General features: G+C 45.0%; 1 protein-coding gene across 4 annotated transcripts in view; it reads right to left on the minus strand.

The window, feature by feature from the left end:
• The window catches only part of DENND1A (DENN domain containing 1A), a 1,115,636-nt gene that overhangs the window by 802,854 nt on the left and 285,536 nt on the right, over positions 1 to 27,246 (minus strand). For all 4 annotated transcript variants that reach the window (XM_069241713.1, XM_069241711.1, XM_069241712.1 and 1 more), the window contains exon 4: positions 12,269 to 12,318. In XM_069241713.1, the coding sequence (XP_069097814.1) occupies positions 12,269 to 12,318 (50 nt within the window). The remainder of the gene's footprint in view (positions 1 to 12,268; positions 12,319 to 27,246) is intronic.

The raw sequence follows: 27,246 nt of genomic DNA on the forward strand, positions 1-27,246 counted from the left end.
GGATGACCTACATCATGGACGTTAATTCACCAAAATGCCAGGGGGCAGCAGAAGTGACATCACACACCCTTCTACCTTCACTTTCACTCATACGCACGCGTACACATATAGGCACAGGCACATACATACACACACTCCCACAATCACAGAGACGGCAGACATTTAAAAGCAATTATTTACTTACCTCAGCTGCCACAGAAAGTTATATTCCAGCTAACTCTTCTCCATTTCCTATTACACCAACAGTGCATAATGAAGCATTATTCACTACTAATGTAATACAAATGTAGAAAATACAAAGAGTGGAGCCCCAGTGTCCAGAACGACGACCTGCCCCTGTGTTCCTGGCACTGTTCTTGCCACCTTGGAGGCCAGGGGTCGCAAAGGTAGTGTCAGGGGCAGCTAGGGGGTAGGCAGGGGTCGCAGCTGCGACCCCTGCCCCCCTTCAAAATGACGTCCATGACCTACGCGTGCACACTTTAAAGACGAAATCACTGCACTTGACATTACTGTGTGTACCTCCGTCTGTTGTATTACTGTGCCCACTGGCCCACCTTTTCTATGCATCGTTTTTACATTTGTTAAATGTGCATAGTGGCGGAGGTGCAGTGTTGTGCTCTAAAACACCAATTAGGACTTTTTGCAAAAAAAGACTTACCACCAGAGTTAATAGTGGATTTGGACCTCAGATACAGTTTTACACAATCAAACACAATAAATTCAATGTCCAGGTGGAGGTATTCTTTTTACAAGAATAGATTTTCATTTTTTTTAATATATAAGAAGCCTAGGCCTATTCAGTTTGAGTTTATTCTTGAGATAATTTCATAAAACACACAACATCTACGTACAAGGCCTATACGAAATATTAATTAATCCACAAATAAAAGGATTTCAAAATGATAGCACAATAATGCAGAGATCTAACTCATTCATCCTACGTTGCTCCCCCTATTTTAAGAAAAGTAAAGAACTCGGATAGTGTCAAGAATGAGTCATTAATTAGCTCAATATTAAATAGGAGCAGAGACTTTTATAACATATTATTGCACACGTTCCTGGCTGTGCATGTTGGATTTTTAGGGCTACTTGCCAACAAGATTCCTGCCAGGTTTTATCTGCAATACACATGTGGGAAAATTGCACTGCATGCCCAATTTGTGCATGGGCAAAAAGCACATTAAAATATGGCACTGATGAGCATCATCCTCTGTTTATCGGATCCTGTTGCTCAGGTTGCAGAAGTACACACACTATGGCCCTCATTCTAACCCTGGCGGTGTAACACCGCCAGGGCAGAGGGCAGAGGAAGCACCGCCAACAGGCTGCCGGTGCTTCCAGGGCCACTCTGACCGCGGCGGTAACGCCGCGGTCAGAAAAGGGGAACCGGCGGTTTCCCGCCGGTTTTCCCCTGGCCCAGGGAATCCCCATGGCGGCGCTGCAAGCAGCGCCGCCATGGGGATTCCGACCCCCTTACCGCCAGCCTGTTCCTGGCGGTTTTCACCGCCAGGAATAGGCTGGCGGTAACGGGTGTCGTGGGGCCCCTGGTGGCCCCTGCACTGCCCATGCCACAGGCATGGGCAGTGCAGGGGCCCCCTAACAGGGCCCCACCATGATTTTCACTGTCTGCTGAGCAGACAGTGAAAATCGCGACGGGTGCCACTGCACCCGTCGCACCCCTGCAACTCCGCCGGCTCCATTGGGAGCCGGCATCCTCGTTGCAGGGGCATTTCCGCTGGGCCGGCGGGCGCTCTTTTGGAGAGCGCCCGCCGGCCCAGCGGAAATGTATGAATGGCCGCCGCGGTCTTTTGACCGCGGTGCGGTCATTTGAGGCCGCCCGCCAAGGTCTGAATCAGGCCCTATATCACTTACGCGCTACAGGCACCACCCAGGTGTAACTCCTCAGTATTGTTCTGCTACTCTGGCTTCGCTCTTCTCCAGGCTGGACTATGCCACTGGCCGACTGTCAGCTTTTACATGATGAGTTCACAACTGCCAGTCCTCTGCAGCCTGCACTGGTGACTTGCGACTAAGCAAGCACAGGGCAAAGTAATCTGTACTCTTCATCTGTCCACTTTTCATGTGGATTCTATATAATTCTGGATCTCCAAGACTAGGCTCAAAATCTAGCTGGTTACCTTACCTCCTAAACACAGCCTTTCACATATTTAATGTACTATTCATTCTTCCGACAAGGCGAGAGCTAAGAGATGGTTACTATATATTAGTCTTGGCTGCTAATTTTTAGGATTCTCTTCCTTGGAATGTGTATCTTAGAAGTGATAATAAGAGACTCAACTAATCTATCACAATTTTTATTGAATTTGTACACTATCACTTCAGCATTCAGTTCCCCGTTCACCTTTCCAGAGCTACAATTGCATTTTGATGTCTGCAAAAACACCCATAAAATACAGCATAGTAGTAGTAAGCAAGCTTATGTTAAGGGTACTGCAAATGAGTAGGACAATAGATGTCTATATTAATTTTGAACACTCATGGATTTTCAAACTATAAGAAGATATCAATGCCACATGGACACAGCAGGGAGAAATGTATCAGCCAACCGTTGCGGATTAGCCAAGAACATATTCATGGCAATGTCACCTTCTCCTTTTTTTACCAAATACATAATTTTCCAACTACGAGAATGTGAATCATGAAGTCCTTGGCATGAGGGTTTGGTTGGACATAGAAATATGAGTCTGCCTTCTCCAAAAAAAAAAAAGATCCCCAATTGTTTTTTATAAGGAGCATGCATGGATGATATGAAATTGGTCTTACCACTTACAACTAAAGCCTGACACAAATCATTGTTTTCATTTCTGGTGAAAGAACACTAATCCAATAAAACTAAGTTTTGTATTATATTTAAACCAGTTATTAATTATAACTGTTTCAATTAGTTGACAGTTTAATTGAGTCTGTAAAGTTTAACACATGTTTAATACTAATAATTTCTCTTCTATGTCATTAACATTATCAAATGTGCATTCTATTACACAAAACCACGTTTTAGTAAGGACTCCACTCACACATTCAGCCAAGGATAGATACTCATGAGTAATTCCCACGTAGGAATTTAGGGCCATATGTAGCAAAGGGTTTTTCCCATTCTGTGTCAATGGGAAAATGTGTTCGTACATATGGCCCTAAGTTTGATTTGTGGATAATGAGAAATCTCAGTTTTTTAAATTTTATTAACACATCATCTCCAGTTAGGAAATATAATTAACAGTGTATTTGAACCGAATTATTAAGTCCTGCTTTGGAACATGTGAGTGAGAGGCCTTTGTTTAAAATGTAATGTTACACTCATATAATGATCCTACTGTATAAGGGGCACAAAATAACTATCACTCTAAAATGCATTTTTTTAAAATAATATAGCACCAATTTCGTAAATGATGTTCGACTGCCTCCTACTAGCATGTCATGTAAAATTTGCCACGTAGTCACATCTTTAATTCATTAGTGCGTGTGCAAGCAACGGGCGTGACGGTTAGCTATTTATCAACATGTTTATTTGAACAAAAGCATAGGTCTTCTTCCCTAGTTCAGAAGCACGAACACATTTGGAATTAAATATTCATATTGTTATTTCAGGATATTTGAAAGTACACCTTCAATGAAATCTAAAGCATCTAAAACAGATTAGAGGTTTAAAGATCTTGGGTGACAAATGCATATACAGGAAGATGACAACACGTAGACAACTTAAGTAAAGTCTAAGTTACAACCGGTCTTAGTTTGTATTGGTTCATCTGACCCATTTTTTTGTCACCATATTGTTTAATTTTTCTTTCATGTATGCAGCATTTGTGCATTATCCTTTAAGAAAGTTAAGAAGTCTGCATCTATGTTTTGTATAGATTTAGGGCCAGATGTATCAAGCAATTTTGCATTCGCAAACAGTGTGAATCGCAAAATTCGTCCGTTTGCGAAAGCAAAAATGCCTTTCAAGATGTATGAAGGCATTCACTGTGCAATTTTAAGGAATCGCAAAAATAGCGATTCCTTAAAATTGCGACCCCATTTAGGGAATCGCAAATTGCGATTTTCTAAATAGGAAATCGCATTTAGGGAATTCCTAATTGCGATTTCCAAAGCACATGTATCAAGCATTTCCTAAATGCGAATTGGGCATTTAGGAAATGCAATTACCACCAAATCCAAGTTGGTGGTAACCATGTGCAAATTTTTAAAATGCATTACAAATGCATTTTTAAAAATGACATGTAGCGCACACATGCCCCTAGGGCATGTGTGTGCTTCACATGTCGTCAAATATTTTTGGGGGGTGCATCAGAGGGAGCTTAGGACCCCAGCACCCTGGGGTTTGCATTACCTAATTTGCGAATTCCTAACTGGAATTTGCAAATTGGGAAATGCAAAACCATTCGCACCTATGGGCCTACAGGCCCATAGGGATGAATGGAGTCCCATTCCTTATTTGCGATTCAGTATTAGCGATTGCGAATTTTAAGAAATTGCTATTACTGACTCGCAAATTTCATACATCCCATTTTGCATTTCTTAAATAGCGATTTCTTGAAATTCGCTATTTAAGAAATGCAAACCAAGAGCTTGATACATCTCTCCCTTAAAGTTTTATTTACAGTTCGGGTGTGCTCCTATGCATTTTGTGTAATGGAAGCATATTTCGAAATGAAAAAACCCTCCAAAAATGGGCGACAGAATAATGCTGTGGCCCACGAAACAGGGAAAAAGGGGAAATTAAATTAGGGTAATTAGGTGGTACTTTCCCAGTATATCCTCCCCGCTCCTACTCTAATGCTTCACATATTAGCAAAAGCAGCAACATAAGAACTTATTCCAAGCATATCATGACAAAATGCAATAATAATTCCAGTGTCCTCTTTTAGCAGATTTATCATCGGCCTATTGTTTTAAATTTGAAACAAGAGACCTGCACAAGGTCACTAGACTATTAAGCCTTTTTTGCTACCTGTGAAATTAATCGCCCATCATAACAAATCTCTGCTATTATTTCATTTCTTGGCAGAAGGCGATACATTTTACACTCATTTTAGATAAGAAAAGGTAAGTCAGAGTAGCAACCAGGTTCTACTCACTTCATTAAAGAAGAAGAAATGCACTCCTGGATGCAAGGGTTTATCACCAGCCTGAGAATGTCTAGCGCATCACACTTGCTATAACCGGACAGAGAGATTCGATCTCTGTTCCAGAAACTCAACTTTAGTCAGTTGTGTTCAGTAGACCATTGTTATACTGTTGGCGCAAAGTGTAGATCTCTTCAGACATTGCATATTCCATGACCAGATCTCCATATCTCCAGAACCTTTATGACGGTGATGGATGATGGTGCAGCATCCCTTACAGCTAGAGCGCTTACCGCCTTAAATTACAGCCAGGATCATTTAGGCCTCAAGTATACCACTGGAGTGTTTATTGTCTTGAATAAAATAGCATTTTATGGTGAATAGGTTCTCTTTCCATACTTTAGAAAACTGTAGTCTAAAAATGCTCTTTTAGGCCATTTATCTATTTCTTGAGGATTATTGAGCTGATGTAAACAGTGTTGGTTTTGGCCAGCTGCAGTTAACCTTTGACAAATGAAATATGTGTGTGGGAAAAGGGGTTACCCTTTCCGACTCTGATTGCAGAGGTCCAGGGACATCTTTAGGATTTTGGAGGCCCTGGGCCAAACATATTTTGGGGCCCCTGTTTGGAACAGTTTTGAATTTATGATCCAAATTCAGCTCTCTCATGCACTCTTTGGCCAGGTCCCTGACTGTGCACAGGCACTCTGGCCCAAATTCTAAACGTGTTTACCTCTAATATTCAGGGATGGTGATGTGTGTTTTCAATATTGTAACACTGCAGCTGCTCACTGGTATTACTGAAAATAATCTGTGTGACATCTTATAAGTGAGGTCCTGTTTTGAGCTAAAAGGAACTTTTTGATTGATGATGCATGTTACAAACACAAAACTGTAAAATGTCAGTAATCGACTCTCACACATCACCCTTATTAAAAATAAATTAAAGGAAAACGGTTTTTAAAACAATATGTTTAAGAATTATTCAAGGTCATCAGGGCAAGAGTCTGCACAACAGAGCTGACTCTCTCAGGGGGCCCCCTAAAAGGATGGGGCCCTGGGCCGCAGCCCACTTTGCCCATGCCTTAAAACATCTCTGCAGAGGTCATTCTTAATGAAATATGGCCAGTTTCCAGTGCTTATTGGTATTTCTCGATTGCCAAGATTCAGCATAGCAATTAGGGGAAAGATCTTTGAGCAGCTGTTGAAAATCACATGTACGAACTCTTTTGGCTGAATTAATATTATCAGAATTAACTATGATCACTAGTGGGTGGCTGTGGAAACAAACTTGTACTACAATATGGTAATTTGTTGGGAACTGACCAATTAATGTAAAGCTTGTCTCAAAAAGAAGCGCAGATGATGATTTGTATCGGAAATGAGAAGGTCAGAGACATTTCCCAAGTATATGGATTCTGCGGTTTCTTTGGGTAGTTGCACCATATTACAGATTAAATGCACGTCTCACGTAGTGCGTGCATTCACCTGTATTCTTGTTATTTTTCAATTATGAAACCAAGAAAAGACATGGAAACTAGGAAAAACTTTTATCACCTTGGATATGTTCATGTAATGGAAGGAGAATTAGCAAATGTAACTGTAGATAGGTCATTTTATTAGGTCCTTCTTTCAGCCGCATGGTGGGAGGTGAAATCAATACTCTAAAAAATAAACCATATTGCAATTGCCATAGGTTTGTATTTCTCCATCCACTGTCCTAAAACCAACAAATCAGTAGGTTTCTAAATTGAGAAGAAAAAAATAAAAATAGTTTGACGACAGAAGGTTACATTAACTGAAACTCTAAAATGTTGACACTGAAAAGAACATTCATGTGGTCTACCAACAGGGGTCACATCATCCAGTTCTATATGTAGATAAACAGATGACTAATGTAAGCTGTCCAATTTCTGTCTCAGCAACACAAAGGAAGCTCTGGCAGTCCTCAGACAGGCAGCATGACTGTGACAAGATGCATTAAGACTTTTATGCAGTAGTCATGCCAGGCACAGTTGTAAATGTTGCATTCTAAGGTCCAAAGTGCCTCATAAGTGCAGAGGGACAGAAGGTCAGACAGCTTGAAGCGGTTTTATGAACAAGTTGCACTAGGCTCAATTTAATGTATATCCTGAGGAAATAGTTGTGTTGTCACATACACAAATTCTGAAAATTAAGTAGGGCTCCTCCAACAAACAGTGATACCGCTGGTCAGTCTCCACAGCGGATGCACCAACCATGGTATATTTTATGTACTTGAAAGGTGTGTGTGAACTCTTATATTCAACGGGAGGTCCAAGGTTCCTTGAAGCAGCTGGCATTCATGTGGAATAACCAAAGGCCTGTTATGTTCATCTCCAGCACCAGAATGTAAAATTTAGGAATGCATCCATCACAACCAAAAGACGTTCTCCAGCTGCTTGCTGCAGTGCGCAGAACGCAATGGATTTTGGGAGAGTCGGCCACAGAAAGAGATTATAGGAGGCTTTTTTACTACACTATTAAGACACGGTTAACTAGCGAACATCCATGCAGACTTCTGTGCCTTTGGGGAATTAGACCACTACTCAATGGCAGAGTACCCCAATGGTGCCCCGGTCTCTAGAACTGTGTGAAAGCAGAAGTGTGATAAGTGCTGTCTCTGAGGTTGGCCCAAGACACCCATAGAACCGAATCTGCATGGAGATGGACGCACACACTTATTGGGTGGGTAAAAGTACGGTAGCTCGGTGCAATCAGAGTCTGGTACCTTCAAGGTAACAAGATGAGGATGCCACCAAAGAACTGTTCAATACAAATAATGACTTTCATTTGATTCCCGAGCAGGTGCTCAGTAGCTAGATACCTTGGAAGCATCTCCCGGGTTTGGGCAGAATGATACCCAGACACAACGTTAGGCACCTTTAATAGCTTCTGTGTAAAGATGTAAGCATTATGTAGAGCATTTGTGTTTTATTGGCAAATGGTGCCAAGTGGGCATGTCGTGCGGGCACTATGTACAACTGTGATTTGGTATAGGTTATTGTTTAATGAGATTCAGTCTTTTGGAGGCTATGGGTGATGCTCCAGAGAGAAGATAGGTGTGGCCTCCTCCCAGGATACAAAGTCCCTGTTCTTCTTGGGCCTGGATAGAGGACAAGATCATTTTTCTCTGGGAAAAGAAGGATGATCGGAAGAATCAATCGATTTAATGGTTCAACAAGCAGATGGGCGAACATCATAGCACAAAAAAACATATTGTACACATCAGGCCATTGACAACATAGCAAAACATGCATGCGGAAAAATTGCAAGGAATCTCAAGAGGACTGGCAGCAATCTAGAAAGAAAAGTTTCTTGTTCTGACATTTCTGGCAGCTTCGACAAGATAAGGGAATATATAAAATCTGCATATTTCTCCATCACCAGATTTACATCACTTATGGCTCAAGAAGGAGTGGCTACTTGGATGAGTGATTTTAAATTTACTACCAGTACCAGTAAAACAGCACCCTGTGACAAATGAAGAAGATCATTCTTTCGGGCACTGGGAGCCTGTCGAACCGCTTCATTGCAGGTGAAATGACAAGGATGAGGGTGTTAGTCGCAGACCTCCCCACACTCCCAACCCGGCTGGAGGTCTCGCCTCTGTATAAAAGGACCATATGCTGAAGCCCTGGGGAAGGGTGAACCCTCACCCAAGTCATGGATTAAAAAAATACGAGGAGGGGAATAATAAGGCTGATCCCTCAAAATGCCTTGGGGCCCAACCCAGGGAGAATAGTGAGGAACATGAACAGCAGCAATTTTCCATCTGCTGGTCCCAAGACCAGCCGCGCAAGCGCAGAACAGCAAGTCATTGGTAAATGATGTTATGGCCTCTGCATCAAAGACAAGGTCTCTCTGCACTCAAAGAAGCAAAACTACTTCCTGTAGGGGCCCAGGGACACAGTTCTGAAAATTTGAGGCATTCTGGGGAGACGTTGTATGATTTCCTGTGTGCTGGCAGCAAATGTCTGAAAGCATAATTTTACGAACCAGAATGTTTCCTCGATCTTCACAGTTGTAAATATTTTTAGTTGATCGAACACACCTTGTACATTTGATCCAGGGCAAGCATTTTCTTTCACTATGCCTTATTTTTCCTCATTATAACAAAAGAGCACCTTGACATTTGGAGCTTAGGGTGTGCACTGTACAGAGACCCCTCTTGTGTTTGATTGAATAGAAAAGAATGTTTCTGATTGTGTATTAAGAATCTTGATAAAATATATGGTGCAAATGACAACTGACTTGCTCTTTGTTCACTAGTGGCAGGAGTGCATGATTGCTTCTAAGTTCAGGTTTAAAAATATCACTTTTAAATGACACTTTGAGAAGTTTTTTTTACGTGTTGGTGAACACTAAGGCCCCAATATGGAACCTGCCACAAAAAATTGTCGAAATAGTAGGCAGATATTAACGTCATTGGTATCTATGTCGGCAATATTTGAAACATTTTCACAAATTTGCCTCATTCTACCAGCAGAAATGTTTCAACTGGTGATTACCGCAAAACTCCCTTAGTAAGAGGCTGCTGGAGACATTTCCGGAAGTCCAGGGGCGCGAGCCCCACTATGGTCAAAGTTCTGCTAATGTCTACAAGTGTTAGTGATGATGTGAATAGATAAAACTTGCGGCATCCCGATTACCAGACAATTCTCAATTTGCAAAGTGTAACCGACGTGCTGAATGGAGTGAATAAATAATACACAAAGCCTCAAATAATATGCCGTCAAAATAATAGGAAATTATATTTTCTGTTTTTGGAAATGTATCTCAAACTTTGGTCAAGCAGTGAATTTCGGGATTGATCACAGGTTTTCTGTTTTTTGATTGTGCAGTTCAGCCACGAGATGGGCATCTCTTTCTCTTTGCTGCTTTACAGTGAAGGTTATTGTTTTGTTTTTAATTCTTGGCATGCGAGAATACAGAATGGGTGGCACACAAAATATATAAGAGCTTGGCTCTTTTTGGGCTCTAGGGTCAAAGAAGACCTTGAGATGTGCCGCAGCCAGGTATCTGGCTCAAGTGCTTTCTGTCTCGCCCATCACTACTACTGACCTGAGCATGAGGTCATTTCAGTCCATAATGCTGCAGCCTCCTACTAGTGGAGGGCAAGCTAACATATTAAAAGGGAGAGCCAAGCCAGAGACGAGCCAAGGGCCAGCAGCCGTGGCTCCAAGAACCCGTGCACGAGCTAAGCCCAGAAAATAGATGTCATCTAAATCATGAAACATGTAACTTTATGAGAAAAAAAATCTTCAAAATTAAAAAAAAAAAAGTGTATTCCTTTAAATAGAGGGTGAAGTTCAAACTAGTTTGGATCTCTGTGTTGAGATGTAATAATTAAAAGTAATCATTTTCAAAGATGAACTTAGATACATTCATGCAAATCAGGGGTCATGTGCACCCTATAAGTGGGCTAGATTGTAATGACAGGTGTACAAATTTATAGTTTATTAAATCCAACAAAAGACAGGTTTGTGTACACCACACAAGCTGAACTCATGTACTTGAAGATGCACTCATATGTGAGGATGAACGAAAAAGGAGACTTGGTGAAATAAAGTATTTGCCTACAATCACACAATTTGGTCAAGTAGGTAAACCGTGATTAATCCCAGATTTTCTAGGTTCATGCTGTGCGATTCAGCCAATAGATGTGTATCTCCTTCTAACATCAAATATTAATGCTTTGAGTTTAATTCTTGGAGATTGACATTAGAGTGTGAGTCGACCCGGGTTTCCCATGTTACAGCTTCTGTGGCCACTAGGCTTCTCACAAAGCCTAGTGGCTTTATGCTACATTTGGGTGTCAGACAGGTACTAATGGGGTGGAACCTTTGTCCAGATAGTCTTAACATGTGTACAAATTACAACATAATGAGGTAAGTCTATCACAAAATATACCACATTATGCTGCATAATCTGCCTTTCCTTCTCATAATTTGTTCATCTCTGCGGCATAATGTTATACTCCCTGCTGCATAATTCCAGAAGTCCTATTAATAACGTACTAACCTGGAAAAAATGTCATCACTGAAGTAAAGATATAAGCTTTGTATAAACCTGATCCAAGTTTTTCCACCCAGTGCAACTAACATATTTTCACTTATAATACAGCTTTAAAATATAAGGACCTATTCTTTTTAGTGTTGTTATTTATGTTTGTATTGCTTTACTCATATCCACATCAGAACAATTGCTTCTTGCAAAGATGTTCCAAGATGCCAGAAGATTAACAGGTAATTTATGGCACTTCCTGTGACATCACTTCCTGTGATGGCACGTTGTACGTAAATTAGCGCCACCTTTCATATTCCCTTTCTGTCCAGGGCAGGCCCGGTTCCAGGAATTTATATCTGGATGGGACAAGGGTGCGTTTGGGTGGGCAATGTGTGCCCAATTTTAAACAATTCTGGAGGTAGCCTACAGCCTAGGCTCTGGTGCCACTGCACCTGCTGCATCATTGGAAGGTTAACCCCTGTCTCCTCTTCCCCAACACACACCTCCCCACTGCAGCTCGCCTCAGACATGAGCTCAGGTCGCCACAGGGCTGTTTTCTTTTTATGGGCATGCCCAGAGTTTTGTCAAACAGTAGAAAAATAGAGAAAATCATCTAAAGGTGGTATTTTTCTCCCTATCAATATACAAGTAACACAACTATTATTAAAACTTTGCGCTATAAAATGTATTCTAGAGATTCCTCGTTGACCCCTGACTGATAATTAAAGTAAACAAAAGCAAAAAAAAAATCAAATTGGCCGACATGGAGGAAGCACTCAACAGATGCTTTCTCTGTAGCCTCTGTTGCTGATACTGGGAGGGCCAAAGGGCATGTCTGGGGGGGGGGGGGGGGCTGGCCCACCTGGCCCACCGCTGGAACCGGGCCCGGTCCAGGGCCCCACAATACCCTGACCCGGCCCTGGTGCGGGCTGCGAAAGGTGTGTCAAAAACAGTCAACGCCGCTGTAACTTTTAAACTTTTGATGAAGGCTCCTAAATCCACAGGAAGGGAATAATGCGCCCATAACCCGCACATGAGCGTCTTAAATCACACTTTAACAGACAGAACATTAAGTGCGGAATGGATTTTATCGGCATTAGCAGTTTTACGAACACTTTTTTTCTCTCTAGTAAAGTTTGAAAAAAATCTGACTCTACCTGTCGGCGTAGAACGGAAAACAAAACTTGGTCAGAGTCTGCAGAACTTCCTGTGGAGAGAAAAAGAGAATAAATCCGCTGGGAGCTATAAACGCAACAATTAGCAGTACACCAACGCAAACATGCAAATTTGCCCCGAAGATACATAACACACATACATATACACACAAACACACGAGTATACACACACACATATGTATATATATATATATATACACATATACACACATACATAAACACAAATGTACACATATACAGATATACACAGGCACATACACATGTATATATACACATAAACATACATATGCATATATACATATATTTATACACAGACGCATATACCTATATAGACATGCGCATAGACAAACATACATATATACATACACACATACATTTATATACTTACATATACATATATATATATATAGATACACATATATGTACACACGAACATACACAGCGCCAGTGGAAATAAAATGGCGACCTGGTCAGTGCAATAACTAAGCACTCCGCAGTCTATCACGTGAAAAACAAATCGAACCAAACCTCATTTCATTTAAAATAACGTAAAAAAGATTAGGTATAATTCACATAGGAGTAACCACGAGTGACTGGGCTCTGTTTATGAACGGGGGGGGGGGCTCAACGAATGTTAACACCCCTCCAGGGACGCCCTCCTCCCGGGCCATATGGATTATGGCGCACGCTAGCATCCCCATGGGTTTGCCCTGGCACGGCTGCCCTTGTTGGCACCGCTTACATCGGTTACCTAGGAACCGGCCGCTCTGGGGATAGACAACGCTTCGCAACATCAACAGAGCGAGGTAGGGCCGAGGATGCTCGCCCAGGGGCCTCGCGGTGATTTCGTCTTGTTGAACGACTGAGAAGTGTTGCAAGACTGGCAAATCTCTGGCCAGTCTCTGCATTTTGCTGCGTCTTTGTTCTGTTTTATGGCTAAAATATGCGCATTCATGGTAATAAATACATGCACGAGCCGTAACCCCAGCCTACCACAGAAAGTAGCCCTTTGTCAAAATTCTCCTAAAACTATCTTAGCATAAATGTTACTACCAAAAGCATAATTTATAAGCGCCCTCCTTTTTATCCCAGCGTTACATTCAAGCACATTACAAAAACAAGCACTGGTACAACAGGTCCAGCGTTGGCTTCAGGCTGCATGCTGACTTTGCTGATGTCTGTGAATGTGTTTTTGTAAAACTGTACCCGGGGACTACATTGTGTTTAAAGGTGCACCCTGTCCAGGAGCAGAAAGGCATCACTCTGAGGTCATCCGGAGGCTGCAGGCTGTGGTGGGCAGAGCCAAACTGTGAATGACACACTAACAGACCAATGGGTGCTGAGAGCCCCAGAAGTATATCATATATAACATACAATGTACTAAAATCAAAAGATATGGGCTATCACAAGACCTAAAAATATGATCCATTTTTAGACTAGCTAGTTATCTATAGGCGACAAACTCGAGTTGAGCAGCGTGGGGTATAGGCGGTGTCATGAAGTACATTTCTTCAGCCAGGTGAAATGTGCCTCTTGGTGAGACCGAAGCAAAGGTACACTTCAGAAAAAAGTTTAAATTCAAGGAAAGGCAGTTATAGACATGCAGCTTCAGAAATGTATACATTACACGTCACATGCTCCATAGAATCACTGGGCTGATTCACAAAAAAAGTATGCAGGTAAGCAGCCCCAAGAATACGCATCCACAGGTTTCCACGTTTCCCAATTCTCCGAGCTCACAGGTGGGATCGTGGGAATGCCACAACTTCGCGTTTTGCTTGTACACACGTGTCCGCGCCAACATGCGCTGGTGGCTTGTCAGTAGGGCACAGTTTGCAGGCTATGGTTCGGGGAGATGAGCAGTTACACCTCCACCTTTTCCACCCCAGGTGGAAGATCTGAAGAGGCCTCATCCCCACAAATACAGGGATGCTCTATTACCTATGTCACCTTCAATGAATACTCCACCCCTGTCTTTTAGGTACAAATGCTAAGAACAGGCAAAGATTAAGCTTCGGCCAAAGTTTTCAACAAAGTCTGCACGCCCACATCTGTTTCATGCAGGTATGTTAACCTGCAGAAATCTGTGTTCACAGACTTGACTAAGGGCAACTCATTGTTCTTCAGGCTGGAAGTCAACTCAAATAAAACTGGCACCAAAAAATCGAATTTTACACACAAAAGCTTTCATTGCAACAGTGAATTTCGTTTTTAATGATGTGTCTACATCAGACTTTTATCTGAATTGATGCCTTGTGCTTCTTGTGTTGAAGCTCCTGTGATGTGTTTAACCGATGCGCTGCTGGGGTGTTTTTTTTTCTATTAACCTAAAACAAGATGTTTCATGGTCTAATGGGATCGCCCTAAGCAGATCTTAGCCCAGTTGATAAATTAAACATCAGTTTACACGTGTAGCGCTTTGCAGACCAATAATAATGAATTATCAATGGTGACCTGAATTGATGATTCTCACTTCATTTATTTTTAAACCAGACCTATCATTGTGAGAGGGAGGCGCATCAACCAGTCACCCGCTAAACGAAGCAGAAAGCGCATTGATCGCAGTAACAAAATATAGTGCTGCATCCTTGAGCCGAGTCTGCCATGGTTTAATCAACAATAAGACTACTCTCTGGGGTAATCCTCAGGGTAAACAGCTCGAGATGCAGAAAACCTCTAATGCAGCCACAGCCAATAAGGTGTCCATTGTAGGACCAGGAGAGCAGGATCCGTCGCTGATTTTCAGGATAACCACATAAAATACATTTACATAAAATTAATATAAATTTAGTTAATTTGCATAGTTAGTAGTGATTTTGAAATCATGGCTTGGATCCGGCCCTCCTGGACCAATGTTGGACACCACAAGTAAGAAGCCTTCAAGGCATGAGCATCAGTGGCCTAGTAGAGGCGTCAATGGCCAGAATGCAAGCAAGGGCAAAGAGCCCAGCAGCCCCCTGGGTGGGGAGTAAAACTCAGATATGGGTGGGAGGGTGCAATGCGCATCTCACACCATTGGGGGGCCTCAGCAGGTACCACCACGCCCATTGTGCTAATGGTGAGCATCACATTTCCCTTCATCAAACATGAAGGTATGAAGTGAAAGAATGTTCTCTACATAGCGTGGAGAGCAACAAGGAGATGCAGTTTTTAAAGGCTTGCACTCCAGAACTGGCACACAGACTGGAGGGGAAGCCAGTGAAAAGGCAGAGACTGGACAGGGCCACTGAATCAGTGCTTAATTTGTGCTTGTTGTTTCCGGGGCTGGGCACTGGCACTTATTTTTTAGGGCCGGGGCTTATTCTCCTGCTTCAAGCATTTGGTGCGAGCAAAAGACACATATGGGAAAGACGGAGGGAGAAAAAAACGAAAAAGAGTCACAAAGGAAGAAAGTAGAAAGCTGCAAGAGTGAGCTGAAGGGGCAATGAGTGGCTTTATATGGATTAAAGAGGCCCGAGAAGGCTTCAGGATTACACTGCCTCAGTATTCTGTGTTCACACATTTAATTGCAGCAGCCGCATGTTTAAGGGGAGGGCTTTGGGCACCATGTGAGAAGGTAGCCTCTTTCTAGCCTTGTTACCCCCACTTTTGGCCTGTTTGTGAGTGTATGTCAGGGTGTTTGTCACTGTTTTCACTGGGATCCTGATAGCCAGGCCTCAGTGCTCATAGTGAAAACACCATGTTTTCAGTATGGTTGTTATGTGTCACTGGGATCCTGCTAGTCAGGACCCCAGTGCTCATAGGTTTGTGGCCTATATGTATGTGTCACTGGGACCCTGTCACACAGGGCCCCAGTGCTCATAGGTGTGCATGTATATGTTCCCTGTGTGGTGCCTAACTGTCTCACTGAGGCTCTGCTAACCAGAACCTCAGTGGTTATGCTCTCTCATTACTTTCAAATTGTCACTAACAGGCTAGTGACCATTTTTTACCAATTTACATTGGCTTACTGGAACACCCTTATAATTCCCTAGTATATGGTACTGAGGTACCCAGGGTATTGGGGTTCCAGGAGATCCCTATGGGCTGCAGCATTTCTTTTGCCACCCATAGGGAGCTCTGACAATTCTTACACAGGCCTGCCACTGCAGCCTGAGTGAAATAACGTCCACGTTATTTCACAGCCATTTTACACTGCACTTAAGTAACTTATAAGTCACCTATATGTCTAACCTTTACCTGGTAAAGGTTAGGTGCAAAGTTACTTAGTGTGAGGGCACCCTGGCACTAGCCAAGGTGCCCCCACATTGTTCAGAGCCAATTCCCTGAACTTTGTGAGTGCGGGGACACCATTACACGCGTGCACTACATATAGGTCACTACCTATATGTAGCTTCACCATGGTAACTCCGAATATGGCCATGTAACATGTCTATGATCATGGAATTGCCCCCTCTATGCCATCCTGGCATTGTTGGTACAATTCCATGATCCCAGTGGTCTGTAGCACAGACCCTGGTACTGCCAAACTGCCCTTCCTGGGGTTTCACTGCAGCTGCTGCTGCTGCCAACCCCTCAGACAGGCATCTGCCCTCCTGGGGTCCAGCCAGGCCTGGCCCAGGATGGCAGAACAAAGAACTTCCTCTGAGAGAGGGTGTGACACCCTCTCACTTTGGAAAATGGTGTGAAGGCAGGGGAGGAGTAGCCTCCCCCAGCCTCTGGAAATGCTTTGTTGGGCACAGAGGTGCCCAATTCTGCATAAGCCAGTCTACACCGGTTCAGGGACCCCTTAGCCCCTGCTCTGGCGCGAAACTGGACAAAGGAAAGGGAAGTGACCACTCCCCTGACCTGCACCTCCCCTGGGAGGTGTCCAGAGCTCCTCCAGTGTGCTCCAGACCTCTGCCATCTTGGAAACAGAGGTGCTGCTAGCACACTGGACTGCTCTGAGTGGCCAGTGCCACCAGGTGACGTCAGAGACTCCTTGTGATAGGCTCCTTCAGGTGTTAGTAGCCTTTCCTCTCTCCTAGGTAGCCAAACCCTCTTTTCTGGCTATTTAGGGTCTCTGTCTCTGGGGAAACTTTAGATAACGAATGCATGAGCTCAGCCGAGTTCCTCTGCATCTCCCTCTTCACCTTCTGATAAGGAATCGACCGCTGACCGCGCTGGAAGCCTGCAAACCTGCAACATAGTAGCAAAGACGACTACTGCAACTCTGTAACGCTGATCCTGCCGCCTTCTCGACTGTTTTCCTGCTTGTGCATGCTGTGGGGGTAGTCTGCCTCCTCTCTGCACCAGAAGCTCCAAAGAAATCTCCCGTGGGTCGACGGAATCTTCCCCCTGCAACCGCAGGCACCAAAAAGCTGCATTTCCGGTCCCTTGGGTCTCCTCTCAGCACGACGAGCGAGGTCCCTCGAATCCAGCGACACCGTCCAAGTGACCCCCACAGTCCAGTGACTCTTCAGCCCAAGTTTGGTGGAGGTAAGTCCTTGCCTCACCTCGCTGGGCTGCATTGCTGGGAACCGCGACTTTGCAAGCTACTCCGGCCCCTGTGCACTTCCGGTGGAAATCCTTCGTGCACAGCCAAGCCTGCGTCCACGGCACTCTAACCTGCATTGCACGACTTTCTAAGTTGGTCTCCGGCGACGTGGGACTCCTTTGTGCAACTTCGGCGAGCACCGTTTCACGCATCCTCGTAGTGCCTGTTTCTGGCACTTCTCCGGGTGCTACCTGCTTCAGTGAGGGCTCTTTGTCTTGCTCGACGTCCCCTCTCTCTGCAGGTCCAATTTGCAACCTCCTGGTCCCTCCTGGGCCCCAGCAGCGTCCAAAAACGCCAAACGTACGATTTGCGTGTAGCAAGGCTTGTTGGCGTCCATCCGGCAGGAAAACACTTCTGCACGACTCTCCAAGGCGTGGGGGATCCATCCTCCAAAGGGGAAGTCTCTAGCCCTTGTCGTTCCTGCAGTATTCACAGTTCTTCAGCCTAGTAAGAGCTTCTTTGCACCAACCGCTGGCATTTCTTGGGCATCTGCCCATCTCCGAGCTGCTTGTGACTTTTGGACTTGGTCCCCTTGTTCCACAGGTACCCTCAGACAGGAATCCATCGTTGTGGCATTGCTGATTTGTGTGTTCCTTGCATTCTCCCTCTAACACGACTATTTTGTCCTTAGGGGAACTTTAGTGCACTTTGCACTCACTTTTCAGGGTCTTGGGGAGGGTTATTTTTCTAACTCTCACTATTTTCTAATAGTCCCAGCGACCCTCTACAAGGTCACATAGGTTTGGGGTCCATTCGTGGTTCGCATTCCACTTTTGGAGTATATGGTTTGTGTTGCCCCTATCCCTATGTTTCCCCATTGCATCCTATTGTAACTATACATTGTTTGCACTGTTTTCTAAGACTATACTGCATATTTTTGCTATTGTGTATATATATCTTGTGTATATTTCCTATCCTCTCACTGAGGGTACACTCTAAGATACTTTGGCATATTGTCATAAAAATAAAGTACCTTTATTTTTAGTATAACTGTGTATTGTGTTTTCTTATGATATTGTGCATATGACACTAAGTGGTACTGTAGTAGCTTCACACGTCTCCTAGTTCAGCCTGAGCTGCTTTGCTAAGCTACCATTATCTATCAGCCTAAGCTGCTAGACACCCTATACACTAATAAGGGATAACTGGGCCTGGTGCAAGGTGCAAGTACCCCTTGGTACTCACTACAAGCCAGTCCAGCCTCCTACATTGGTTGTGCAGCGGTGGGATAAGTGCTTTGAGACTACTTACCACTCTTGTCATTGTACTTTTCATAAGAGAAAAATATACAAAACAAGGTCAGTGTATATACACATAGCCAAAAAGTTTTGCATTTCCTCTTTTCACTCTTTTCTAAGTGCTGAAAAGTACTTCTAAACTTTCAAAAAGTTCTTAAAAGTTTAAAAAGTTTTTTCTGTCTTTCCAAAAAGTTCTGAAAACTTTTTTCTCTTTGTCTATCACTTTAACTCTCTCTAAAAAATGTCTGGCACAGGCCAAAAAGTTGAACTGTCAAAACTTGCATATGATCACCTTAGCTGGAAAGGAGCAAGGAGTCTCTGCATAGAGAGAGGTTTGAGTGTAGGGAAGAATCCTTCCTTAGAACTGTTAATTAATATGCTTAGAGTACAGGATAAGGCCATAAGTGCCCAATCTGTAGAAAAAGTAGCTAATGGTTCTCAATCTGATCCAGAGACTCCCCCAGGAAAAGGTTCAGGAAAGAAACTTCTCAGCCTACCCATTACTAGACAGTCTAGCATAGTTGGAACAGAGGTTGAATCACATCATACTGATGATGTGCTCTCACATTATGCTGGTAGCCAAGCTGTTAGGGTGCCCTTGGTAAGGGACAGGTCTCCTTCTGTTCATTCCCATCATACCTCTGTATCTAGAAATGTCCCTCCCACCCACCCTGATGACAGATTGTTAGAAAGGGAGCTCAATAGATTGAGAGTGGAGCAAACCAGACTGAAGCTCAAGAAGCAACAGCTGGATTTGGATAGACAGTCTTTAGAAATAGAGAGGGAAAGACAGCAAATGGGTTTAGATACCCATGGTGGCAGCAGCAGTATTCCCCATAGTCATCTTGCAAAAGAGCATGATTCCAGGAATCTGCATAAGATAGTTCCCCCTTACAAGGAGGGGGATGACATTAACAAGTGGTTTGCTGCACTTGAGAGGGCCTGTGCTGTACAGGATGTCCCTCAAAAGCAGTGGGCTGCTATTCTATGGCTATCATTTACTGGAAAAGGTAGGGATAGGCTCCTTACTGTAAAAGAAAATGATGCTAACAATTTCCAAGTTCTTAAGAATGCACTCCTGGATGGTTATGGCTTAACCACTGAACAGTACAGGATAAAGTTCAGAGATACCAAAAAGGAGTCTTCACAAGACTGGGTTGATTTCATTGACCAGGCAGTGAAGGCCTTGGAGGGGTGGTTACATGGCAGTAAAGTTACTGATTATGACAGCCTGTATAACTTGATCCTGAGAGAGCATATTCTTAATAATTGTGTGTCTGATTTGTTGCACCAGTACCTGGTAGACTCTGATCTGACCTCTCCCCAAGAATTGGGAAAGAAGGCAGACAAATGGGTCAGAACAAGGGTGAACAGAAAAGTTCATACAGGGGGTGACAAAGATGGCAATAAGAAGAAAGATGGTGAAAAATCTCAAGATAAGCATGGGGATAAGGGTAAAACCAAAGATCCCACTTCAAATCTTAAACACTCTTCAGAGGGTGGGGATAAAACAAATTCTTCCTCTTCTTCCCAACCTGCACACATTAAAAAGCCCTGGTGCTTTGTGTGTAAAAACAGAGGCCATAGGCCAGGGGATAAGTCCTGTCCAGGTAAACCCCCTGAGCCTACCACCACTAATACATCAAGCTCTAGTGCCCCTAGCAGTAGTGGTACTAGTGGTGGGACTGCTGGCAACAGTCAAGCAAAGGGTGTAGTTGGGTTCACTTATGGGTCCATAGTGGAAACTGATGTAATCAGTCCCAAGACAGTTTCTGTCACACCTAGTGGCATTGGCCTTGCCACACTGGCTGCTTGTCCCCTTACAATGGATAAGTACAGGCAGACAGTTTCAATAAATGGTGTTGAGGCCTTGGCCTACAGGGACACAGGTGCCAGTTTCACTTTGGTGACTGAAAACCTAGTGCCTCCTGAACAACACATCATCGGACAACAGTATAAGATTATTGATGTCCATAACTCCACTAAGTTTCTTCCCTTAGCTATAATTCAGTTTAGTTGGGGTGGAGTTACTGGCCCTAAGCAGGTGGTGGTATCACCTAGCTTACCTGTAGACTGTCTCTTAGGTAATGACCTAGAGGCCTCAGGTTGGGCTGATGTAGAGTTTTATGCCCATGCAGCCATGCTGGGCATCCCTGAGGAATTGTTCCCTCTCATTTCAAGTGAAATGAAAAAGCAAAGGAGAGAAGGCCTGAAAACTCAGGATCCCTCTCCATCAACAGGTAAAAAGGTTATCACAGTATCCCCTAACCACCCTACCATTCAGGATACTATTCCTGTGGTGGGAGAAACCTCTCCTGGGGTGGCACCTGTTCCAAGGGAATCATCAGCTGGCAAAGCTGGACTCCCTGAGGTGGAAGTACCTCTCTGTGGGATAACTAACATTGGTGAGAAAAACAGCACCATTTTAGTTAACATGGAGCATCCCTCCAACCCTCCCAGAGAAACTTTAGTGCAGAAACCCTGCACTACCTCACAACACTTAGGACAGCATCCCTGCCCTAGTGTGGAGCTGATAGGACAGCATCCCTGCCCTGCTCCAACCCAAGAGAAACAGCATCCCTGTTCTCTCTTCCAGCCATATGGACAAAGTTTTTGCCCAGCTATGGCTTTTCTGAGACAGCATCCCTGTCTGGCATTTCCATCACTACAAATAGGTTCAGTGGACAATTCCCACTGCTCTAAACTAAAACTTACTGATAGAAACTCTGAAAATACATCTTCACATTGTTGCTTAGCTAAAAAACTTCAAACAGGGTGGTTTACATCCCCACAGGGAAGTAACCATTTAGTGGATGATAAAGGGAGTAACCAGTCTATTGCAGAGCTACTCTCTACTTATCACCACTTAGACAATAAAGTCTCAACTGGCCAAGGTTAGCCTTATTGTCCTTCGTTTGGGGGGGGGTTGTGTGAGAAGGTAGCCTCTTTCTAGCCTTGTTACCCCCACTTTTGGCCTGTTTGTGAGTGTATGTCAGGGTGTTTGTCACTGTTTTCACTGTCTCACTGGGATCCTGATAGCCAGGCCTCAGTGCTCATAGTGAAAACACCATGTTTTCAGTATGGTTGTTATGTGTCACTGGGATCCTGCTAGTCAGGACCCCAGTGCTCATAGGTTTGTGGCCTATATGTATGTGTCACTGGGACCCTGTCACACAGGGCCCCAGTGCTCATAGGTGTGCATGTATATGTTCCCTGTGTGGTGCCTAACTGTCTCACTGAGGCTCTGCTAACCAGAACCTCAGTGGTTATGCTCTCTCATTACTTTCAAATTGTCACTAACAGGCTAGTGACCATTTTTTACCAATTTACATTGGCTTACTGGAACACCCTTATAATTCCCTAGTATATGGTACTGAGGTACCCAGGGTATTGGGGTTCCAGGAGATCCCTATGGGCTGCAGCATTTCTTTTGCCACCCATAGGGAGCTCTGACAATTCTTACACAGGCCTGCCACTGCAGCCTGAGTGAAATAACGTCCACGTTATTTCACAGCCATTTTACACTGCACTTAAGTAACTTATAAGTCACCTATATGTCTAACCTTTACCTGGTAAAGGTTAGGTGCAAAGTTACTTAGTGTGAGGGCACCCTGGCACTAGCCAAGGTGCCCCCACATTGTTCAGAGCCAATTCCCTGAACTTTGTGAGTGCGGGGACACCATTACACGCGTGCACTACATATAGGTCACTACCTATATGTAGCTTCACCATGGTAACTCCGAATATGGCCATGTAACATGTCTATGATCATGGAATTGCCCCCTCTATGCCATCCTGGCATTGTTGGTACAATTCCATGATCCCAGTGGTCTGTAGCACAGACCCTGGTACTGCCAAACTGCCCTTCCTGGGGTTTCACTGCAGCTGCTGCTGCTGCCAACCCCTCAGACAGGCATCTGCCCTCCTGGGGTCCAGCCAGGCCTGGCCCAGGATGGCAGAACAAAGAACTTCCTCTGAGAGAGGGTGTGACACCCTCTCACTTTGGAAAATGGTGTGAAGGCAGGGGAGGAGTAGCCTCCCCCAGCCTCTGGAAATGCTTTGTTGGGCACAGAGGTGCCCAATTCTGCATAAGCCAGTCTACACCGGTTCAGGGACCCCTTAGCCCCTGCTCTGGCGCGAAACTGGACAAAGGAAAGGGAAGTGACCACTCCCCTGACCTGCACCTCCCCTGGGAGGTGTCCAGAGCTCCTCCAGTGTGCTCCAGACCTCTGCCATCTTGGAAACAGAGGTGCTGCTAGCACACTGGACTGCTCTGAGTGGCCAGTGCCACCAGGTGACGTCAGAGACTCCTTGTGATAGGCTCCTTCAGGTGTTAGTAGCCTTTCCTCTCTCCTAGGTAGCCAAACCCTCTTTTCTGGCTATTTAGGGTCTCTGTCTCTGGGGAAACTTTAGATAACGAATGCATGAGCTCAGCCGAGTTCCTCTGCATCTCCCTCTTCACCTTCTGATAAGGAATCGACCGCTGACCGCGCTGGAAGCCTGCAAACCTGCAACATAGTAGCAAAGACGACTACTGCAACTCTGTAACGCTGATCCTGCCGCCTTCTCGACTGTTTTCCTGCTTGTGCATGCTGTGGGGGTAGTCTGCCTCCTCTCTGCACCAGAAGCTCCGAAGAAATCTCCCGTGGGTCGACGGAATCTTCCCCCTGCAACCGCAGGCACCAAAAAGCTGCATTTCCGGTCCCTTGGGTCTCCTCTCAGCACGACGAGCGAGGTCCCTCGAATCCAGCGACACCGTCCAAGTGACCCCCACAGTCCAGTGACTCTTCAGCCCAAGTTTGGTGGAGGTAAGTCCTTGCCTCACCTCGCTGGGCTGCATTGCTGGGAACCGCGACTTTGCAAGCTACTCCGGCCCCTGTGCACTTCCGGTGGAAATCCTTCGTGCACAGCCAAGCCTGCGTCCACGGCACTCTAACCTGCATTGCACGACTTTCTAAGTTGGTCTCCGGCGACGTGGGACTCCTTTGTGCAACTTCGGCGAGCACCGTTTCACGCATCCTCGTAGTGCCTGTTTCTGGCACTTCTCCGGGTGCTACCTGCTTCAGTGAGGGCTCTTTGTCTTGCTCGACGTCCCCTCTCTCTGCAGGTCCAATTTGCAACCTCCTGGTCCCTCCTGGGCCCCAGCAGCGTCCAAAAACGCCAAACGTACGATTTGCGTGTAGCAAGGCTTGTTGGCGTCCATCCGGCAGGAAAACACTTCTGCACGACTCTCCAAGGCGTGGGGGATCCATCCTCCAAAGGGGAAGTCTCTAGCCCTTGTCGTTCCTGCAGTATTCACAGTTCTTCAGCCTAGTAAGAGCTTCTTTGCACCAACCGCTGGCATTTCTTGGGCATCTGCCCATCTCCGAGCTGCTTGTGACTTTTGGACTTGGTCCCCTTGTTCCACAGGTACCCTCAGACAGGAATCCATCGTTGTGGCATTGCTGATTTGTGTGTTCCTTGCATTCTCCCTCTAACACGACTATTTTGTCCTTAGGGGAACTTTAGTGCACTTTGCACTCACTTTTCAGGGTCTTGGGGAGGGTTATTTTTCTAACTCTCACTATTTTCTAATAGTCCCAGCGACCCTCTACAAGGTCACATAGGTTTGGGGTCCATTCGTGGTTCGCATTCCACTTTTGGAGTATATGGTTTGTGTTGCCCCTATCCCTATGTTTCCCCATTGCATCCTATTGTAACTATACATTGTTTGCACTGTTTTCTAAGACTATACTGCATATTTTTGCTATTGTGTATATATATCTTGTGTATATTTCCTATCCTCTCACTGAGGGTACACTCTAAGATACTTTGGCATATTGTCATAAAAATAAAGTACCTTTATTTTTAGTATAACTGTGTATTGTGTTTTCTTATGATATTGTGCATATGACACTAAGTGGTACTGTAGTAGCTTCACACGTCTCCTAGTTCAGCCTGAGCTGCTTTGCTAAGCTACCATTATCTATCAGCCTAAGCTGCTAGACACCCTATACACTAATAAGGGATAACTGGGCCTGGTGCAAGGTGCAAGTACCCCTTGGTACTCACTACAAGCCAGTCCAGCCTCCTACACACCAGCACCTTTTTATTTACAAATTAAGCACTGCACTAGATGCTATAACAGGCAGGTCTACATTGACCTAAGGAGGCACTTTTACCCTTTGCAGTGCGCAGAAGTTGCTGTAATTCATAAACTTGACCTTCGCAAAACCAAAGACCTACTGGTCTTCAGAAAGAACCTCAAGACTTGGCTGTTCGACCAGTGACCCTCCCTGGACCGCCCCCCCTCCCAATTCTCCCATCCCACCAGCGCCTTGAGACCCTCACGGGTGAGTAGCGTGCTCTACAAATTTCTTTGATTGATTGATTGATTGATTGAAGTATCCATCGGTGCACCTCTATCCTCACAGCCCTTTGCACACACTCTGGCCTACAATGCTAACTACACTCCAGTATTAATGCCCCTTGCGCAGAACGACTGAGTTTACAATCTATTTTTGGGAAGGGGGGGGGAACCGTAGAAACATTACACATTAATACAGTAACAAGGCCAGGCATGCACACCAACAGCTTGGGAGAAGGATGGAGTGAGGCAAATGCCCAGCGCTACAACGTCACGGTGTATCATGTCAGCAAATTACTTCCAGTGCTTTCTGTTTCCTTCTGGCGTGAGTAGTGTACTTTGTTATGAGTGCATAGTAGGGTAAGGGGTATTCTGTGTACCCAATACTGTGGGGAGGGGGGGTGAGCATCGATACTCGGGGAAGCATCAGCAGGATGAGTGGAGCAATAAGCCCACCACCGTAGCCTTAGAAGGGTCCCGTAACAATCATGCAGTGTCTTGAAAAGGTAAAACTTCAGAGGAGTCTCTAGTGTTCCTCAGACTACGGCTTGTAAGAGGCCAGCCCAGTCCTCCTCTTCATATTCTATTTGTACCCGATTCTGCCATTTAGTGTGGAGGATAAGGGGGGGGGGACATGAAAAGAGGTGTTGGCTGATAAGGCTGTAAAAAACGGACAAAACACCACAGAAACAACCCCATGTTCTAAGGTAGGATGCCACCAGGGAGGGCCCAAGGCCACGGGCCCCCACATCATCAGAGGAAGTGCTGGAGATGGAGAATCTCCATTCCTGTTGGGGGGTGGGGTAATTCAAATGTCTCCAGGAACAATGCAAAGGATTTAAGAGCACCTCCGTCCAAGTATCTGGTGTAGGCTGGCGATGCCCGTCGCTTGCCAGCTGCCTCACTCCAGAGCCCTACCCCCAGTGTGGAGGGCCGAATTTCCTCATACCGGAGCGTGTTCATGGAGGAGCTGGTGTACTTTAAGGAGTCGGTGGGCTCGGTGCAAGGATTTCAACATGGCTTGTATGATTGGGTTGGTGGGTTGCAACCGGGGCCTCCTGCTGCCATAGATTAGTTGTAAGCCTTTCCTCCTGCCAGTATGTAGCTCTCTGCCGCTACCCCAAAAGGGGTTGGTAGGGGTCCTGTGTTCTGGGGAGCATGCAAGCCAGCTGAGAGAGCTACAGGGCAAGGCCCATGTTGCCGCATGAGTGGTGTGCTAGGAGTTTGGACCAGCTAGACGAGAGCGACTGGACCCCCAAGCAAAAGAACATATACCGGCATCGACTGACCATAGCACAGTCAGCGGGACTAGGAGGGGCGACATGCCTAATACTTAGGTGAACCGCGGAAGAGTCACCATTCGGACCGCCTGCACTCTTCCCCACATTGAGTCGCCAAAGTGTGACCATTTAGCGGAATTGAGTTTCATGCAGGTTATTAAATGATCTATATTAACCAGTCCCATTTTTTCCAGGCCCCTGTTTATGTAGACCCCTAAGTATTTAAGTTGTGATACAGCAGAATTGATGTCCTGCAACCGCAGCACGATTTGTCATCCGCGAGAGGGGCAATGCTTCACCTTTGTCATATTTCACCTGATACCCTGAGAGTGCTGCAAATCGGGCAATGACTTCCTGAAGGCCCGGAGGGATTTCAGTAGGTCAGTGAGGGTGAGGAGTAAGTCATCTGCAAACAGGTAGATCTTAGAGGACGCCCCCAGGTATGGGGACCACTGATATTAGTGGAGACTGGCATATTGTAGGGGGCTCCATCGCCAAGAGGAACAGCAGGGATGATAACGGGCAGCCCTGTTGGGTCCCACATCTCATTGCGAATGGTTCTGACAGAGAGCCACCTCAGTTGACCTGGGCTGTGGGAGAGTCATATAGCCAGCGGACTT

This window comes from Pleurodeles waltl, chromosome 6 (assembly GCF_031143425.1).
Source record: "Pleurodeles waltl isolate 20211129_DDA chromosome 6, aPleWal1.hap1.20221129, whole genome shotgun sequence".
Taxonomy (NCBI): domain Eukaryota; kingdom Metazoa; phylum Chordata; class Amphibia; order Caudata; family Salamandridae; genus Pleurodeles; species Pleurodeles waltl.